The following is a 21,181-nucleotide window of genomic DNA, read 5'->3' as shown; positions in this document are numbered from 1 at the left end:
GGGAGCTCACCCCATTGCAGGGATTTGAACCGCTGACCTTCTGATCGGCAAGCCCAAGAGGCTCAGTGGTTTAAGCCACAGTGCCACCCGCCGCCCTATAAGAAGGGTCGTGCTGGTTCAGCTCAAAGGCCTAGTGTCATACAGTGGACATCTAGATGCCTATGGGTAGCTCACCAGCAGCAATACTCTCCCTCGCTGTGAGTCCCAGCAACTGACATTCAGAGGCACCCTGCTTTTGACAGTGGAGGTGGAACATAGCCTCATCCTCTGTGAGTTTGCCTAATTCTCTTCTAAAGCCATCTCAGCATTCAGCTTCATTTGAAAGCCCTGGGTTCTATGGGAGATGCAATGCTCAGCTGAGATTCAAACTGAACATTATGGGGCAGTATCCCTGGAGTATTAGGGTTTTATTTTTACTTGAAATCTATGAGAAGGGGAATGCTTCTGTTCCCACCTCCCACTTCTTCAAATCATTTTCTATTTTCTTTAAATAAAACATAGATATCCAGGTTTGTGACCTCTCTTTCCCACCGCTTCATTGTTGTTCTACAATACTTTGATGCCTGAAACACATTAAGAGCTATTAAAGGGGAACTGGCTATTAGAGCACATTCATTGAACAAATATAGGTGAGCCTCATCCTGCACAACAGCACTGATCATGCGATCAGCAGTATAACAACATAATTAACAGCTGCAGGTATGCAGCTTAATGAAGAGCATGGATGATCATCATTAGTTTTTGCTTACTTGTGACTGATGATTCATGCTAGTATATGGCAATTTCCTAAAATACCTATATTTGTTCCCTGTGGATACTCCCACTGCATTCATGAAAGAGAGGGATCACCTTCAGTCAGTAGAAAGCTGTTTCTAGATAGGCTGTTTATATGTACAAAAATTTTGCTGTTAACTTGCACTATCTAATACTAATATTCTGTCAAACCCCCCCCCCCCATGTTTTGTGTGAATGTATCAGAACGAATGCTCAGTAAATAGCTCCTGGACTCTACAAGAATATTTGTGGGTGCAGTCCCATAAACTTGGGGGAAGGGTTGCCCTTTGAATGTGTTTTAAAACCCAAATTTGCATTACATGTTTTCAGTACCATTTAGTATGGATGTGCAATAATTATGAGGGCTCCCCCTCCTCTAGAAAGTGCTTTCTTTCTCTGTAACCCCACCCCTTGCATGATGGTAGCGATGGAGGTAGGAGACCATGAGGAAAATTACAGCACCTAGGACTGTATCTGATAGGCAAGTAGCTTGCTTGTAGCTTTAAAAGTTTTTGTCAAGACAAATTACTCCTCCTCAGCTGTGATCACTTGTCCTTCAAGAAAACAGATTACTGTACTGCAACAATAGCATAAAATACCTCATTATACTTGTCATACTCCCCCGTCCCCCCTACACACATACAAGAAAAATGATCAACAAACATGGGTTCTTCTAGCTACAGACTGGCATTTCAGGCAAAATAATCTCTGCAGTGATATTTTTGGTAGCAAAATGGCTCCTTTAAATAATTCATGGACTCGGTTTGCTAATATATTCCAGCAGGATTTGAGCTCTGCCTCTCTCCTCACTCCCTTGCTTGCCTACCTTGCCAAAGATGCATCTTCTTTGACCTTCTGCCAACCTGTAAGTTGAACCAAGGGAGTATGTGACTCTAGCTGTGGGAGAGCTAATACAGCGTCTTAAAAAGCAACTTGGTGATACTACAGCGATAAATGGAGCGATGGCCTTCCTTGTTTTCCCATTTCTCTAGGCACGCAAGTACCCGTCCACTGTCCATGGTGCTGAATTTTGCCTCTTGGAATCAGCCCGTGTCATCACAATGACCTTCAAATGCCTTTCGGCTCCTCCAAACTGTATCACGCAGCTACTAACATAGGATCTTATAGCACAGATAGCTCACTTAATAAACCCTATGGAGAGTTCTTATAACTGGCAATATCACATCCATCAGACACATTACTTGCCTTCTTCTACTGTTATTTAAGTACTGCTGGAGTAATCTGAGGTTTATATTCATTTTCGCTCTTCAGCCTGACAGCAGCCACAAAAAAACTCTCTTAGCCAATATTCAAAGCATCATCTTGCAAGTGCAAAATCTATCCCTTATGACTGGGTTTTAGCAACCTACTCAGGAAGTTGCTGCCCCTGAATATTACCTCATATAACATATCTGTCTCCAATACAGGCTGTGAAGGGTTCTCTGCTATTGGGTCAATAATCCAAGAGTTACTGTCTGATTGCACCCAGCAGTCAAGCTCTGTGAGGCTATTTCTGGGAATGATGATCAATAGATGCAATTTAGTCACCATTGAAATAAATAAATAAATAATAGATAAGATAAAATAAGATAAATCTAAGATAGAAAAGAGATCAAGAAACAAACAAAATAACTATAAAGGGAGTTTTATTTTGGGGGAGGGGAGGAAGGTCACCCAACTTGCTGACACTATTTTTGCTACATCTTTCAATAGGGAGTGATTTGTAGGTCTTCATGGGACACGGGAGTAATGTGAGCATCTAAAGTAATTCCTGTTGGTAATGCATTATGCAGGGTGGTATAGGGGCCATGCAAAGTTTAAATGGATTGGTCACATGAGATCAATCTCCCTTTAAAAAAAAAGATACACATGAATATTGGAGGAAAGGCGTCTGTTTGCAGCTTGCCTTTCTCTCGCAATGCTGGGGGGAAAGCGGAAAGACAGAACTGGAATAATAATAAAGTGCCGGTCATGAGCTTGCGTACTGAGTGACTTCTGAATATGAAACTTTCATGGACTAGAGCAGTCTTCCCCATCCTGATGCTAGCCAAGAGGTTTTTTGGACTCCAACTTCCATCAGCCACAAGCAGCATGGCCAATGGTGAGGGATGATGGGAGTTGTAGTCCAAAAGCATTTAAAGGTCACAGGGATGGGGAAGGCTGAGTAGAGACACATGAAGGGTCATCTCCAATTGGTGCATCTCTCTCTCTCTCTCTCTCTCTCTCTCTCTCTCTCTCTCTCTCTCTCTTACACACACACACACACACACACACACACACCTTTTTGGTGCCGAATTATGGCATTTCTGTTTTCTCAGGTATTTTAATTTGCCTCAGCCTCATATTCTTGCTCATGTTATGCTTTTATTGTATATTTTAGTAATTCATGACTTATAAAATTCATGATTTATAATTCACCTTCCCTAGGGTTGCCATATTTTAAAAAGTAAAATCCCCAAATATAGTGATTTTAAGCTTTTTGAGCTGTTTCCACTGCTTTTTCCATACATCTGGGTTTCCCCTGACATTTTGCCAATTCGGCAAAATTCCCCCCTGATGCTACTTTTATACCCCCAAATCAGGACATGTCATTCATTCATTCATTCATTCATTCATTGAATTTATATACCGCCCTATACCCGGAGGTCTCAGGAATTTTCCTGACCTATGGCAAGCCTACCTCCCTGGAATTGGTTTGGTAAAGGGAAGCATATACATATTTTAAAATGGACAAACAAAATGCATGAGGGGTCAAAGAAAGGGGAAGAAAATCTTAACAGGGGAGTCAGATGCAAAAAATGATGTTCCCAAATTAAACCGTGCAAACTAAGGCTGCATCTGCAATATACATTTATAGCAGTACGCTGCCACTTTAACAGTCATGGCTTCTCCCAAAGAATCCTGGGAAGTGTAGTTTGGTAAAGGTGCTGAGAGTTGTTAGGAGATCCTCATTCCCCACACAGAGCTAAAATCCACAGTGTTATGTACTGAAGTCCTCACCCTGGGCCGGCAGGGGGATACTGTGGATAGTTCAGGTCCACATATGCAAATAAGAGATCGAAAGTGACGTTCAGTGATTGGATAGTTACAGAAAATGGTTCCTGTTGCATTCTAGTGGAGCTCTATATAAGCAAGCTGGCTGAACCCTTCAGTTCAGTTCTGTTCTGGCCTGTGAATAAACAAGAGCTGTTTGAAGAATCACTGTGTCATCTGATATGTTCACCTGCAACTTAGCACACAGAGTGGTTTAACAACCAATCACTCTTCCTGGGCAATTCAGGGCATTACAACAGAGGGGATGGCATTCCATACTAGCACAGGAAGGGTAGCAGAAAATGCCCCTTTTTAGGTCACAGCAGGCTCAACATTTCACTCAGCTGTCCACTATCACCCCAAGATTTCTTTCCTGGCCAGTCTTTACCATTTCAGACTCTTCTGTGTGAAGTTAGGATTGTTCCGTCTCAAGTTGCTACCAAAATAGAACTCTACTTTTAGATGATTCCTGTTGCATGACCAAGGTTTCCTAGGCTTAATTTAAAGATCTCAGAACTCAGCTAGTAGCAGGCACCTTTCTCTCTACTCTGAATGTTAACAAGGGCTACAGTGCCTCCTTTTTAGGAAGAGAAGCATGTATTTAACAGAAAAACAACCTAGCATTTTTGGAAGCAGTGATATGAATCCAAAGTGGCAGGAAGCAGGAATCAGCTGCTCATGCTCTGAAAAACACAACCTTTTCCATGGTTCTTTCTTTTTCTTTTTTTAATTGATGTTTTGAAGAAACCTATTGCTTCACCTTTAAAAACCCAAACAATCCATTTTTTAAAAAAAATCAGAAAAGCCACTGAAACGACAAAGGTTGAATTTAAAGGCTAGAAGGAATGTCGCTTTGCTGACTGCTTTTAAGCCAAGCTGTCTTTTTCTTATTTTAAAAAATGTTATTGCTTGAAGCTATTTTATTTTCTGCCATCAAATCCACCCACAGCCCATGTCAAGTTCCAGGGGTTGATGTTAGGGGCAGAAAGCAAGTCACGAGGGGTTTGAACAGGGCAGGAAACTCTGTAAAGCCCAAGTCAAAATATGCCGCTGTTTGTTTTTCTTTCATTTCATCCAAATGAAATAAACTACCCCAGGGCACTGCAGAAGCATCCCAAAAGTCATTGGTTTTTCAAGGAATTGAAGGAAGCAATCACAGCTCATCAGCTAACGTTGTTTTTTGCAGATTAAGAGCTGAAAGCTCAAGAGAAGGGAAGAGCTAGATTCCTCACCCGCCCCAGTAATAAACCGTTTGCACATTTTCTCCTCTCTCTTCATCTTTCTTCCAGCTATCCTACGCAAAGCAGGACTTGCAGGGTGTTAATCAGTTTTGCTACAATTTGCTTTCCACTATTCACAGGCCTGATTGAAATTCATTATTTCCAGGGCCGGTGGGGCACTGGTAATGAAATGGGAGTTGTACTTACCTGCTGTGTGTGTACAAAAGATCAAAAAAACAAAATACCATAAACAACAACAACAACAAATGATTCTGTCTTAGAAAGCAATTTAATTACACCGAACATGCTTCTGCTCCAAGCCACTGGCATGGTTGAGTCAGGGCCTGGATCTGCTGAGTGCCAACACTGTCGTCTTTTCCCTCTGTTTGCACATATTCCGTGCAAAGTTTCTCTCTGTGTGTAGAGCTGGATGGGTCCCAGGGGTCATCTAGTCCAACCCCCTGCAATGCAGGAACCACAGCTAAGCTACGTTTCCGTAATGTTGTGATGGTATGCTATCTAGTGTGTAGTTTGTACTAGGGCTGAAGAACAGAGAGACAGGCCTCTCTGTCAGGTCCCCTGGACTACCCTTAGGCTATGTCTGAGAGGCAGTGTGTTGTAGTAGTTAGAGTGTCAGACCAGGCCCTGGGAGACCAGGGTTCAAATCCCCCCTTGGTTGTGCAGCTCACGAAGTGACTTTGGACCAGTCATTGCCTCTCAGCCTAAACTACTTCACAGGATTGTTGTGAGAATAAAATGGGGAGGGAAGAACCATGTACACAGCGTTGAGCTCCTTGGAAGAAAATGGGGAATATAAATGCAGGAGATAAATAATAAATAACATCTTATGTTGCCTCCTCTTATTGGGCCTGCTTCGTCCCCCTTCCTTCCTTCCTTCCTTCCTTCCTTCCTTCCTTCCTCCTTCTGCCACTCCAAGGATGCCAGATCTATGGGGCCAATAGGTCCTCTCAATGTTGAGGGAGTGGAAGAGGCCTAGCACAGAGCTGAGCCTGGCACATGCTGGGCTCTGGGCTCAGCCTCCTCCTGATGATGTGATGTGTGATTGTCATGTGTTATGCACATGACATCACACATGAGCAATGCACGCCGGGCCCCCTCAATCTTGAGCTCAAGTTGGAGCCTCTGCCCCACTCTCTAGGTATAAATCTGGTTTTTGCGTGGATGGAATATAACCTACTATACCGAGGGAGTTCCATCCATTGCCACACCAATTTTACTTGTCACCCACCTTTTGAATCTCCTCCCTGCCCACCACTGGCATGCAGCCCAGGGGACATTACCCACAAGGAAATGCAGCCCTCAAACTGAGGAAAGCCTCCCATGCAAAGACCTTCATGTCTGGTCTGCCCTGGACCTGTGGGTGGCTGCACCAGAATCTAGATTTAGGAGGTGTGTCCTCAGCTCCAGAGCCATAGGAGCACAGGAAGCTGCTTCCTGCTGAGTCAGAACTTTAGCCCATCTGGCTCAGTTCTGTCCACACTGACTGCTAGTGGCTCTCAAGGATTTCAGGCAGGGAGTCTTTCCCATTAAAAAAGGACTTCACCTTGTTTCTCTGCTCTTGCTGCAACTAGGGGAAGAATAGCTTTCATGGAGCCTTGACAGTTATTTTGTTCTGCACTCAAAACCCCAAAGTTGTCATTATACTGTTAGCCATTCTTAAGCGTTTCTTCTTCTTCTTCTTCTTCTTCTTCTTCTTCTTCTTCTTCTTCTTCTTCTTCTTCTTCTGTTTATAACCTCCACAATAAAGCATTGCATTCATTCCTTGTGTGCCTTTCTTGGAGTAAGCTCAGGTCTGAATCTGGCACCTGCCCGCCTAGTCATACGCTAATGAGTAATTTGTGTTCTTGGGGCTCAGAAGACAGTGACTGGACTGCTTGGCTCTTGTCTTTGTGAATCCCAAGAACATCCAGAAACAACCTGAGCTTTCCCTGGCTCAGGACTGAAGGGTGGTGGCCTTACTACCGAGCAGACTTGGCTTTCCCTGATCTGCTCCACATGCTAGCAGCTTGGGATAAGCAAATGAAATTCTGTACATGCTGGCAGCAGGGAGATGAAAAAGTAGACCCAAACTTCTTTATGTGCAATTGTGTTCTTGATTCAAAGATTTAGTCTGGGGACTGACTGCACAGATTCTGCATGTATGTGTAGGATTTTAGACACCTAGAGCATAATTTGTGCATGCCAGCAGAGCAGCGATGGGGATGGGGTGCTGACTTCATGTTGTAGGGACCCCATGGATTAGGCATGGATCACCTAAAACACCCCATTGTTCCTTCTTCTATATTTCATTCCCCAACCTTGCTCACAACTTGTTTTTAAAGACTGCAGAACATCCGGCTGGTGGTAGGACTTGGACTTCTCCCAGTGTTCTGGGGACAACTGTGCTGTACTGAGATGCTGTGCTTGTAGTAGTGAGGGAAACATGTAAGCAATTGACAAGCTGTCTCAATCATTTATTTTTGTCTTCTTGAAGATGCTGCAGAGTCTGTGGAAAACATTTCATCTACCCTGATTCTCTTATCTGTGAGCTGCTCCACAAAGTCTAGCTGAAACTCTCCTTCCTTCCTTCCTTCCTTCCTTCCTTCCTTCCTTGACTGTTTCTTCAAAGCTACTGCCTTTGAATTCCTTGTTGGCAGAATTGGACTTATTTTGCACATGATTTCTGTTCCTTTTGCTCATGGAAGGAGTTACGAAGGGCAATGGAACTTGACCACCCCACCCTGCTACCAAGAAACCTCTGGAAATCACCTTTGGTCCTTCCTTTCCCTTCAGATAGTTCATCATTCATTGTAGAAACACTTGAATGTCTATTGAATGTCTATTTTCCTGGTCTTATAAGGAGTAGAAAGTTGGGGGTTTCTTTTGAAATAGAAGCAATGATACCTAATCTGTTGAATTATTACAGACACATAGAGGTCCTTCTTTGTGTGCCCCCTCCATCAGAGGTCTGGAGGGGGGGGGGGCAACACAGGCCTTTTCTGCAGTGCCTCCCCATTTATGGAATGCTCTCCACAAGGAAGCTCACCTGGTGCCTTTATTACACATCTTTAGGCACCTGGCAAAAAAACCCCAAAACTCTTCTCCTAGGCCTTTGGCTAATTAAACAATCTATGGTCTTTCAAACTGTGGGTTGGTGGGTATTGTTTCATTTATTATTATGTTATGCATTTTGTGTTTTTATACTGTAAACTGTAAGCTTGACATATTTTTGGTGTGTGTTTTTATGTTGTAAATAAATAAATAAGTCACGCAGCTAGGTTACCAAGATAACTAGGAACGAATATATTGGTCCACTTACAGTTCATGTCACTTTTGTAGTTGTATTCTGTTGTATTTCATAATCAATCTGGAAATGGTTTTTTTTTTTTTTTAATAAATCTGCATGAAAAATTGTGTTGTGCTCATATGCATTTCCCACCACAACATATGTGTTTTGTGAAAAACGCACACTTTCCTAAAATGCACATTTTTTTGGTATGCATCTTAGCCCCAAAATATGCATTTGATATGCTAATTGAGGTGAGAGCTGAAAAGTGGTTCTCTTAAAAAAAATATGAACCAGATGAATTCCTTTACTGTCTCTACCAATAAGATAAATGCACCTTTATGTCTGTGTGCCATAATATTGTGTTCCTTTATGTGCCTCTGCAATTAAAAACAAGCTTGCCATCAGATGCAGCCTGCCTTTTGCTGAGACCTTTCCTTGCATTTTCAAGTCATTGTTGTTTTCTTTTTCTTCCCCAGGGCTTGACCTTCCATGGCAGAATGAATCAGCAAAGTCAGCAACCTCCCAAACTCCACCGGTACCTGGTCATACCAAATTGCTGATCCCTTCCATATCTCTTGATAGCTGAGAGAAGTAAAACAGATGATAAGGCAGCGTTGAGATTTTTAAAAGTACTATACAATGGTTCTCTGGGAGGATACCGTTCCTAATTAACAACAACGCCAGCAGAGAGCTTTCTCAGAATCGTGGCATTTTTATTGCACATCAAGACAGTCTCCAAAGGAGAAGCTATGATTGTGTAGCTAACAGCACAAATTGGACAACTTAAAAAAGAAATAGCGTATAGTACATTAGAGTATAAAAACCACACACTGTGCTAAATATATCTTGACATATAGACTCAAAATGGATGATGGCCAAAGAAACAAAGTGAACCAAGTTTCCGATGATTACCGGTACCAAGATGGCGGCTATGGAGGTTATGCTCCCAATGATGGATATTATCAAAGTGGGGAGGAGCCTGCTCAAGAGGAAGATGCTCAAAGTGATGCTACCGAAGGGCACGATGAAGATGATGAAGTCTATGAAGGAGAGTACCAGGGCATCCCTCACCCAGATGACCTCAAGAAGCAGAAGAAGAAGAAAGCCCCAGAGGTGGCTGATGAGTTCAGAGACCATGCCGACCTCATGGCGGAGAAGATGGAGGATGAGGAGCAGCTGGCCCACCAGTACGAAAACATCATTGAGGAATGCGGTCATGGACGCTTCCAATGGATGCTGTTTACTGTCCTCGGCTTGGCACTGATGGCAGATGGGGTGGAGGTCTTTGTGGTTGGCTTCGTTCTACCCAGCGCTGAGAAGGATATGTGCTTGTCACGCTCCAACAAAGGAATGCTAGGTAAGTCCCTCTTCTCTTCAGGCATATGCCAAGAGGCTAGCTGTAGGATAATTTGAAACTGCTTGGAATAGCACCCTCTATTTGATTCTTAATGTCCTCCAGCTCCCAGTAGGGTGCAGACCCACTAGGAGTCAAAGCTGAATGAACATTCTCTTGGTGGTTTCCTCAAAAAAATTCTCCTTACAGATAAAATTTGGGTGGGGTGGTGGGAGAGGGCAGATGTTTCTCTCTCCCTACTTGTAACAGGCCAACTTTGACAGCGGGTGGGTCGCCCTCATGTCAATCATATGGTACCATAATTACACCTGCCAAAGTTCAGAAGACATTGCTATATCACAACCTCTTTGGAAGATGCATGGGAGTGCATTTCAAAGAACCCCACTGTTACCAGTAATCAGCTGGTGGTCAATTAAAGGGGGCCTCTTTGAAGTCTTTGCAGAAAAAGGAATTTACATTCAAAGTGCTGGAGGGAGTGCTTTGAATATAAACCTCCTCCTTAGGAAGGGGGAAAATGCTTTTTATAAAAATGGAGTGTTTCTTCTCACGAATGGAACCCAACTATTGTGCAGCACTTGTATATGTATATACATATATCAGGATAAGGTGTGGCTTGGCTGAAATGGCCTTGCAGGCCAATTGAGGATGCTGGTCAGACCAACTTAAGCCTGTGGGTCAAAGGTTACCCACCCTGCTTTAATTAACCTTCCTTCCTTCCTTCCTTTCCACGAAACATCCTGAAGTGATTATCTATGAAAAAAATGTAAGTTGTTGTAAGGTTGATTGTTGATAATGTATTTGAAAAGTTTCAGGCAGGTTGGGCTGGTTCATTAAGCCAAATTCTACATATGATTATGAATGTGGGGACAGAACTCTGTTTGGGAAATCTGGTGTGACACATATGACAGGAATCAACAGGTATTCAGCTCGATCCCAGCAGCTAACCAAGTAAAACAGAAGAGGGGCCAGGCTAACTGGCCCTTGGGAAATATTTCCAGGCCACCACCCCTCTCTTCAGGCCATGCTCTGCACACTCCTTGAGTGTTTTTGCCAGGGTGAAATGTATCCTTGAACTCTGAGAATGCTTGCTAGTTGCCTGGATGGAGGATAGAGAGAGGTATGTGAGTGTGTGTGGAAACTTCTTAGTTCAAGCCTTGCACATAGCAAGAAGACATTCAGCCAAACACACATAGGAAAATCTCCCTCAGAACTATATAGCCAATGGGGTGTGTGCTACCTCAGTGTGAAGATCTTCCCATTCTTTCTGGTTGCTAAGGAACACTTTCACCCATCCTCCTCTTGGCTAGCTGACTTTAACAGTAAGAGAATTAACCCTTAAGTCACACACCTAATGATCCCTGCTCTTGCGCTTCCAACAATCCGCACAATGTATATGCTAGATTGTCCATCATGCCAACAAGACGTACACAAACACACCAGGGAGTTGACTAAACAAGAAAGCAGATGGCCTGATATTATAAATAGATTTTCTCCACTCCTTCTCACTCTCTCCTGGGGGCGGGGGTGGGGGGGAGAGAAACTGCATATCTCACAGTGAACATTTTGCATTTTTTCATGGCACACAGGTCCAAACTGCAGATCTTTTTCTCCATGGCAAAATATTAAATATTTAGTAATGTGTGAAAATAGGTTTGCCCCATCTTCCCTCTTCCAATTTCCAAACATGGCAAGTTCGATGAGTTCAAATAATGTTTGTAGTTTGAAGATGCTGTTCCACAAACTAATCAACATTTTAAAAAACATTTTTTTAAAAAAAGAAAAGAAGAGCCTTGCTTGATCAGATGAAACGGGGAACCATCTGGCCCAGGTCTCTGTCTCCACGAGGATTCGGCCATGATGGCTATGATCCATACCCTCAAAGTGTCCCTGTTTTGTAGGGTCAATCCCAGAATTACAAAAGCCACCATGGCTTCTGATCTGATCCCAGAATGTCCCTGTTTCCCCCACCAGTGCCATTGCCACCAGGGAGGTGGATGAGCCAGTGCTTGTCCTAAGTGGCAGGGGTGGCAGTGGTGACTGTGAATGAGCTCCCCTGTTGCCTCTCCATGGCTGCCGCTGCCAGCTTCCTCCCTTGGGCAGCTCACAGTGGCTGCTGGAGAACAGGCAAGGGAGAGGAGAGGCTGCCACAGCCAAGGCCCAACCCTGCAAAATGCATATATATAGCTTCTGCAGCCCTGAGTGCTCACTGGAAGGACAGATCATGAAGCTGAGGCTCCAATACTTTGGCCACCTCATGAGAAGAGAAGACTCCCTGAAAAAGACCCTGATGTTGGGAAAGATGGAGGGTGCAAGGAGAAGGGGACGACAGAGGAAGAGATGGTGGGACAGTGTTCTTGAAGCTACCAGCATGAGTTTGACCAAACTGTGGGAGGCAGTGGAAGACAGGAGTCCCTGGCGTGCTCTGGTCCATGGGGTCACGAAGAGTCGAACACGACTAAATGACTAAACAACAACAACAACAACAACAAACCATTTGACTGGATCATTGCAGGAACGAACATGATTAGTTCTGCATGGCTTTCCCAAGAGCCTGGTATAGCACAGTGGCTGAGAGTGAGTGAGCTGGGAAGTTCCTGGTTTGAATTCCACTACAGTCAGAAGCCCACTGGGTGGCAAAGGCCACCATCTCTGAGCCGAGCAGTGTAAGGATTGGTGGTGGAATCTCCTTCCTTGGATGGTCATCTGTCTGTGGGGACAGGGGCTGCCGCCTGAGTCAAATTGCTTCACTTTGCCTCATGCAAGCACCAACCTTTGGATTCCACCCACTGTGGACAGTGGGTGAAGTGCTTTGTCCCTCTGGAAGTATGCCCACAAATGCCACCCAGGAGTTTGACCAAACTGCGGGAGGCAGTGAAAGACAGGAGGGCCTGGCGTGCTCTGGTCCATGGGGTCACGAAGAGTCGGACATGACTAAATGACTAAACAACAACAAAAGCTTCTGCATCTTGATTTCCCACCCCCAACGTCAAAGAGTCTTCGGTATTGCCTTACAGTGGATTTTGGATTCCCTCGCCCGTTGTAGCAAGAGATAGTCAAATCTGTCCATTTTAGTTTCTCTCCGTTACTCAATCTCCATACCTTAAGATCACTTTGCACCCTTTCTCCATTACTGTGTTTGAATGACTGTTGCATCTCAGTGCTAGACGTGCATGGCTTCTTATTCCTTACCTCTTTTTCACACCCAGGAGTTCATTTGGTATAATACTCTGCACTGGCCCCCTTTCAAGCCATATTTTTGATTAGGAGGCAGGACTGGTTCTGTTCCAGCTGGAGAGGAGTCAGCCTTCTGGCTTTGTCCTCATGTTAATGCATGAGAAAGGCCTCTCTTTGCCCAGACCTGAGAAGAAAGACAAAGTGAGTAACTTAAGATGGGCTGTAAGTGTGGGGAGAGAAGAGGGAAAGAGCTGACTGCAATGGATCTTTGTTAGAAGAAGGAACAATGGAATGTTAGAAAAGGTCTTCTGTAAAAAATCAGAAGCAAGTATAACTAAAGGGATCCATTTATTTTTAGACAACATCTTAATCAATCCTTTACTGATGGAGATGATTTACCATCACAATGTAATTGCTACCATTAAAAGTAACAATAGATATACATAGATAGATGATATATGATAGATGATAGATAGATGATAGATGATAGATGATAGATGATAGATAGATAGATAGATAGATAGAGGTGTGTGTGTGTGTGTGTTTGTGTTGTGTGTGTGTGTGTGTGTGTATTTGTGTGTGTGTGTGTGTGTGTATTTGTGTGTGTTTCCAACTAAGTCATAGAATAGACCCATTGAAATAAGTGGACTTGGGTCCATAAATTTCAGTAGGTCTACTATGAGCATAATTTTGTTGGATATCCCTCTATATCTTTCTATCTTACCACATCTGCACTATACAGCTGAAGCAGCATCATGCCACTTTAAACAGCCATGGCTTCCCCCAAAACAGTTCCTGTAGCAATTTGTAAATGAAAATTGGTCTGCATTTTAGTGCATTTTCTCCCTGATAAATACATTTCTGTATTCAGTTTTGAGTCATTTACACACATTTTTTTTTGGCAAGCAGTTTCCCCAAATATAACACTTTCGAAAGTTACTTTCACTATTTTTCCCCAGTGCATGCCTTCCCCTAATATATGCATTTTTGTAAAAGTTGCAAGGTTGGAGAAGTGTAGTGCAAAATTCAGAAAAGTGTGAATTTTGAAAGGTGGACCATATGGTGACTGTGTTTCATTTCTTGTATTGTTTTGGAAAGTGTGAATTAGGTCAGTTGCCTTTAAATTCAAAGTAAATTGAACGCCCCCCCCCCTGAATTGCACCTTGAACCACAAACATATGATTTCAGGTTGCACTACTTCATTTTCTTCTTTTACCTAGGTTGCAGCAGGTCTTTAAGTTTGCATCCAGCTCTGTTTATTCAAACAAAGAAATGCTAGTGAATCCAAGGCCTTTCCATTTTTATGCTCTCCCTTTCAGAGTCTCATAAATCAGTTGGATATTTCCGCACCTGGCAGGGGCGATTCAGCCCAGCTTGCTTGTCCCAGCTGGGATTATTTGTGTTCCAATCTGCCAGATGTCACTGTCTCCTTCGGCCCAATGCTAAGAGAACAGTCTGCCCAGCATTGTTTTATGTGTGGCCCTGGCAGGATTGCACTGATCAGGCTGTGAGTATGAAAAAGAATCTCCATCCAAGGCTGAACAGAGGCAGTGGAGAAAATGAAAAGAGAGAGAGAGATAGAGATAGAGATAGAGATAGAGAGAGAGAGAGAGAGAGAGAGAGAGAGAGAGGTGGTGGTGGAGGTGGAGAAGAGCTTTGTAGAGAAGACTAGAAACCATTGTTAGGTCAGCTGATTAGGGCACAGACTTCAGATTTGTCAGACCTACTTTATGTTTTTACCAGAACTCCAAAGTCAGGTACAAAAACCAGAGAGTTAAAATGAAAGACCGCTGTGTCCCTGAACACATTCTGAGCCCAGGTATTTGGGGGGTTTTTTGACATCAGAACTGAACTGAACTTATGGCCTTTTCCTGCCCAAGTCCACTCCTGGAGTTTTCTTTGTTTCAGTATTCTGTGGAAAGTTGTTTCATTGCTATTGTTAAATAATAAGGAATAAGAAACCGTCTCTGGTCTACTGCAAACCAGCAGAGTGTTCTACCAGAAGTTGGTGCCACTTTCCGTGTTCTGCCTGAGAAACAGAGTGTTGTGGCACCTTAAAGACGAACAGATTTCATTATGACATAAGGTTTTGTGGACTAGGTCAGAATCAGAGGCACAAAGTATTATTCTGAGCCAGCAGGTTTATGCATTGTGTGTGTGGAGTGAAAGTAGTGAAATCAGAGGGAAACACACAGGGTAAAGACAGTAATACTTACATTGAAGCTCAAGTGTATGCAAAGTCGCAGTCTAATCAACCCAATGCTAGTCTTACATTTTTTAAAAAGGGTTTATTTTTTGCTTACCAACTTGAAATGAACAAGAGGGGAGTGCTCTTTGGCCCAGCAGAGCCTTCAATGTGGGGTTCCTCAAGGTTCAATTTTATTCCCCATGCTGTTTAACATCTACATGAAACCACCGAGGGGGTTATCTAGAGTTTTGGAATATGTTGTCAGAAATATGTTGGTTGTTGTTATTATTATTATTATTATTATTTGAATTTATATACTGTCCCATACCTGGGGGTCTCAGGGCAGTTCACTGAATAAAATCAAGATATAAAAACCACAAAATACATAATAAAAATAAAAACAATATCCCTATAGCCCCGCCCCCAAAAAAACACATTTTAAAAGGGCATAGGATGACACATAGCTTTGCTTTTCCAGGTGGGGCAATGGATGTCTTCCCTTGGTAATGGTCTGGATGAGAGTTAACAAACTGAAGCTCAATCGGGATAAGACTTGAGGCACTTTTAGTGGGTTGTTCCCTAAACCAGATAGATGGGAGGTCGCCTGCTCTTGATTGGGTTACACCTCCTCTGAAGGAGCAGCTGTGTAGCTTCAGTGTACTTCTGGATCCTTTGCTGTCGCTTGAGGTTCAGGTAGCCGCAGTGGTGTGCAGTGCCTTCCATCACCTTTGGCTGGTGGCCCTCTGTCTGCACAGGGTAGCCTAAAGTTAAGTGTTATATGTGAGGCTGCCTCTGAAGATGGTTCAGAAACTTCAGCCTGGTGAAGAATTTGGCAGCCAGGATTCTCACTGGGGCAAGACAGTTTGAGCAGATTACACTGATCCTGCGCTGGCTGCAAATTACAGTGGTACCTTGAGTTACAGACGCTTCAGGTTGCAGACTCCGCTAACCCAGAAATAGTAATACCTTGGGTTAATAACTTTGCTTCAGGATGAGGACAGAAATCGATGCGGTGGCAGCGGGAGGCCCCATTATCTAAAGTGGTACCTTAGATTAAGAACAGTTATAGGTTAAGAACAGACCTCCAGAATGAATTAAGTTCTTAACCCGACGTACCACTGTAGTTTCAGGGCCCGATTCAAATTGCTGGTTTTGACCTATGAAGCCTTAAATGCCTTAGGCTTGCAATACCTCAAAGGACCCCCTCTTCCCATACGAAGCAACCTGGACCTTACAATCACCATCTGAGGCCCTTCTTTGGGTGCCTCCTCCATGAGAGGTCCAGAGCATGACAAAAAGAGAATAGGCCTTTTCAGCAGTGGCTCCCCATTTGTGAAATGCTCTCCTCAGGGAGGCTTGTCTGGCACCTTCATTATCTTCAGGTGCCAGACGGAAACATTTCTCTCCAACCAGGCCTTGTGCTGATTAAAATTCTATGCCCTTTTAAATGTGTTTGTGGGGTGGTATGGGTTTGTTGTGTTTTTGTTTTTTATTATGTATTTTGTGTTTTTATTTTCTATTTTTATACTGTGAACCTCTCTGGGATCTTTGAATGAAGGGCGGTATACAAATTTGTAAAAACCAAAATGATTCCCAAAAGAATTCTTTTGGGAGTTATAGGGACAGAACTACCTAAACTGTATAGAAACTTATTCATGTATGCTACTACAGCGGCAGGAATGTTACTTGCCCCAAAATGTAAAGAAGTAAAAGTCCCAGCAAAGGAAGAATGGATACAAAAACTTATGGAAGATGCAGAAGTGGCAAAACTTACTGGAAAAATAAGAAATCAAGATAACAAACTTTTTATAAAATAATGGAAATGGTTTATTGAATATTTACAGATAAATTGTAAACAGATAAGAACATTGGCAGGATTATTGTAATAACCTGCCGTTTCGTAAGAGTATATATTTAAAGTAGATGAATAAATGAACAAACTAAGTTAATCTGGATATGCAGAAGATATTAAAAATAAATTTAAGGAACTGTAGAAAGAGGGGGAAGGAAGCCAAGTTTTGAAATATTAAAATGACTGTAAAATTATTGAAATGTATAAATCTGAAAATTATAAATATATATTTATTAAAAACCCTCAAAATGAAATAAAAACAACGAAATGCATGAGCAGAGCAGTGCTGAGATAGTGAGGAGGTCCTGTGGTGCAGACATGGCCTCTTCTAGGGCAGGCAGAAAGTGAGGGAGTGCCCAGACCTGTGGAGGTATGAGGATTGAATTGGTTGCAGTCAGGAGTCCCAGTCAAGCAGAGAACTTTCAGGACCTTGGACAGCTCCAAGGGGCCCTGCTAAGGCAGATACAAGAGATGTCATGTCTGCAGGGCTGCACAGCCAACTGAAGTCTTCTGTAGGCCCACCAGGGAAGTAGGCAGTACCTTATCTAAATAGACTTCCCCTGAAGTTTGTTGGAAGAGCAAAAAGCCAGGAAGGGTGGCTCCTGAGCTCCTGAGACCAGTGTACTCACTGGTTTTGTTTTTAAGTCTGTAGTTTTACCTCTTAAAAATTAAAATCTTTCCAAATTGATTTCTTAAGAAATAATGATTAAAGACTACTCAAAACAGCAATGAATAGCTGTCAATGGCACTGTGGCAGGCTCCACATTTTACAAGAAAGGCCTGCTGAGTGCAAGGGGGATTTCAGGGGAGGCAAGGATGTGGGAAGGCTTCAGAGTGTAGAGCACTAGAGAGATCATTAGGAAAGGAATTCCTGTAGTCTGGTCACCTCACCTTATAAAGGATCTTGTAGACGAGGACAAGATTCAGAAAAAGTCAACCAAAATGATGAAGGGGATGGAGCCACTCCCCTATGAGGAAAGGTTGCAAAATATCGGACTTTTTAGTTTAAAGGAAATGCAAAGGATAGGCGACACGGTAGAAGTTTATCAAATTAGGCACGGCATGGAGAAAGTATCTCTCTATCTCTCTATCATCTATCATCTCTATCTATCATCTATATCTATCAATCTATCAATCTATCAATCTATCATCTATCTATCATCTATCTATCTATCATCTATCTATCTATCATCTATCTATCTACCATCTATCTATCTAATCTATCTTTCTATCTATCATCTATCTATCATCTATCTATATCTATCTATCATCTATCTATCTATCTATCTATCTATCTATCTATCTATCTATCTATCATCTATCATCTATCTATTTATCTATCTATCTATCATCTATCTATCTATCTCTAATCTATCTTTCTATCTATCATCTATCTATCATCTATCTATATCTATCTATCATCTATCTATCTATCTATCTATCTATCTATCTATCTCTAATCTATCTTTCTATCTATCTTTCTATCTATCATCTATCATCTCTATCTATCTATCTATCATCTATCTATCTATCTATCTATCATCTATCTATCTATCTATCATCTATCTATCTATCTATCTATCTATCTATATCTATCTATCTATCATCTATCTATATCTACTTTTTAGTTTAAAGGAAATGCAAAGGATAGGCGACACGGTAGAAGTTTATCAAATTAGGCACGGCATGGAGAAAGTATCTCTCTATCTCTCTATCATCTATCATCTCTATCTATCTATCATCTATATCTATCAATCTATCATCTATCTATCATCTATCTATCATCTATCTATCTATCTATCTATCTATCATCTATCTATCTATCATCTATCATCTATCTATCATCTATCTATCTATCTATCTATCTATCTATCATCTATCTATCTATCATCTATCTATCTACCATCTATCTATCTAATCTATCTTTCTATCTATCATCTATCTATCATCTATCTATATCTATCTATCATCTATCTATCTATCTATCTATCTATCATCTATCTATTTATCTATCTATCTATCATCTATCTATCTATCTATCTATCTATCTATCTCTAATCTATCTTTCTATCTATCTTTCTATCTATCATCTATCATCTATCTATCTATCTATCTATCATCTATCTATCTATCTATCTATCTATCAATCATCTATCATCTCTATCTATCTATCTATCATCTATCTATCTATCTATCTATCTATCATCTATCTATCTATCATCTATCTATCTATCTATCTATCTATATCTATCTATCTATCATCTATCTATATCTACTTTTTAGTTTAAAGGAAATGCAAAGGATAGGCGACACGGTAGAAGTTTATCAAATTAGGCACGGCATGGAGAAAGTATCTCTCTATCTCTCTATCATCTATCATCTCTATCTATCTATCATCTATATCTATCAATCTATCATCTATCTATCATCTATCTATCATCTATCTATCTATCTATCTATCTATCATCTATCTATCTATCATCTATCATCTATCTATCATCTATCTATCTATCTATCTATCATCTATCTATCTATCATCTATCTATCTATCATCTATCTATCTATCTATCTATCTATCTATCTATCTAATCTATCTATCTATCTATCTATCTATCATCTATCTATATCTATCTATCATCTCCCTCCCTCATAAGGCTAGATCTCATCCAAGGAAGCTGAATGTTGGGAGATTCAGGACAGGTAAAAGGACATATTTATTCACACAACACATAGTTAAACTATGGAATTCACTCCCATAGAAGGCAGCAATGGCCACTGGCTTGGATGGCTTTACAAGAGGATTGGACAAATTGATGGAGGTTAAGGCCACTATGCTCTGCCTCCATGGTTGGACATGATAATAATTCTGAATACTAGTTGCTGGAAGCCACAGAAGGTGTACTTGTGCTTGGGTCCTGCTTGTGAGTTTCCCATTAGGGCATCTAGTTGGCCACTGTGAGAACAGGATACTGGATTAGAGGGGCCATTGGCTTGATCCAACAGGTTCTTCTTATGGTCTTATGAGATGAGTTGCAGGATAAAGAAAGGACATTCACAAACACCATTTGGCCACTTCAAATGTAAGATAAATACCATGAAACATCAAACCCCACCATTGAGAATTTCACCATTTTTTTCTCTTCACCTTTGATAATGTTTGATTGCCATTTCCTGTTCCATTAATTGATGAAAAATAGTTGGGGAAGGTGGGAGGGCTGGAGGAGGGATTTTCAGCATAGCAGTGCTGGAAAAAAACAGAGCAGGCAACAGCTGATTCAGGATAGCCCATCCCTATTAATTTATATTGGATTTCAAGTGACTTAAGTGGCTGGTTTAAGCATAGATGCTGTTCTCAGCCAGTTTGGAAGAAGTTCCCCTGCATTTTGCAAGAGGCAGCTGCCCTCCCCCCATCCAGGCTTCTTGCACAGAATAAAATGACGAAGAACGAACCTATGCTTAGTTAGAATAATTAGTCATTTCAATGTGCCACACAGCATGAGTGGGGGAGAAAACTTGGATTGTAGAAATAACATTCCTCCAGAAATCTGCCCTGTTCTGTTCCCACCCACCTTGAAATTTCAAATGACGCAAGTGCTTTAGGCTATGCCTGGCTAGGGAGTTTTTTCATAACTGCTCAATGTCGATACAAAGTATATATATGGCAGGATTTTGAATAAATAACAAAATGGGTCCTGAACTTCGGTTGCTGGCCTCAAGGGCATATAACTAACCCAAATCTATTTGTAGAGCTGATAGTCAGTGTGCTGGGGCCTATGTATGTTTGCATGTATTCATTTTTATCTTGTTCTTCTCGTGTTTGTGACATACTGATGTCCCGACGTCACACGCATGAGGTCAGGACATCCGGAGGAGCTTGGGGCAGAGCCAAATGCAGAAGCCACATGGCTCAATAGCCTGCAGCTCCTCTTCCACCTTCTCTTGGTGCTACCACCAGCAAGAGGGTGTTCCGACCCTCCTTCCCCTCCATGGCAGAAGGAGGAGGAAAAGGAGCCAGCTGCTGGAGGCATGCTGCACTCAGATACACTCTTTGGCCCCATGCTTTTGAGGCAAAGGGGCCCCCAGCCCCTACCCCCCAAATATAGATACCTCTAAAGCAGAGTTTCCCAAACTTGGGTCTTCTGCTCTTTCATCCCCAGCTAGCAGGACCAGGTCAGGGATGATAAGAACAGTTGGAGACCCATGTTTGGGAAACCTTGCTCTAGGAAGTCCTGGTGTTCATGCAAAAATGTGTGTAATGTGAGGGAGGCCAGCTTGTTTTGAAATGTATCCATCATGC

General features: G+C 42.1%; 1 protein-coding gene across 1 annotated transcript in view; it reads left to right on the top strand.

The window, feature by feature from the left end:
- The window catches only part of SV2B (synaptic vesicle glycoprotein 2B), a 70,598-nt gene that overhangs the window by 21,832 nt on the left and 27,585 nt on the right, over positions 1-21,181 (top strand). The window contains exon 2 of the mRNA XM_083412007.1: positions 8,793-9,673. Within this exon, the coding sequence (XP_083268133.1) occupies positions 9,181-9,673 (493 nt within the window). The 5' untranslated portion in view covers positions 8,793-9,180. The remainder of the gene's footprint in view (positions 1-8,792; positions 9,674-21,181) is intronic.

This window comes from Podarcis tiliguerta (genome assembly GCF_965153285.1).
Source record: "Podarcis tiliguerta genome assembly, chromosome: 14".
In the NCBI taxonomy this organism is placed as follows: domain Eukaryota; kingdom Metazoa; phylum Chordata; class Lepidosauria; order Squamata; family Lacertidae; genus Podarcis; species Podarcis tiliguerta.
This window is presented reverse-complemented; position numbering and strand designations above follow the sequence as displayed.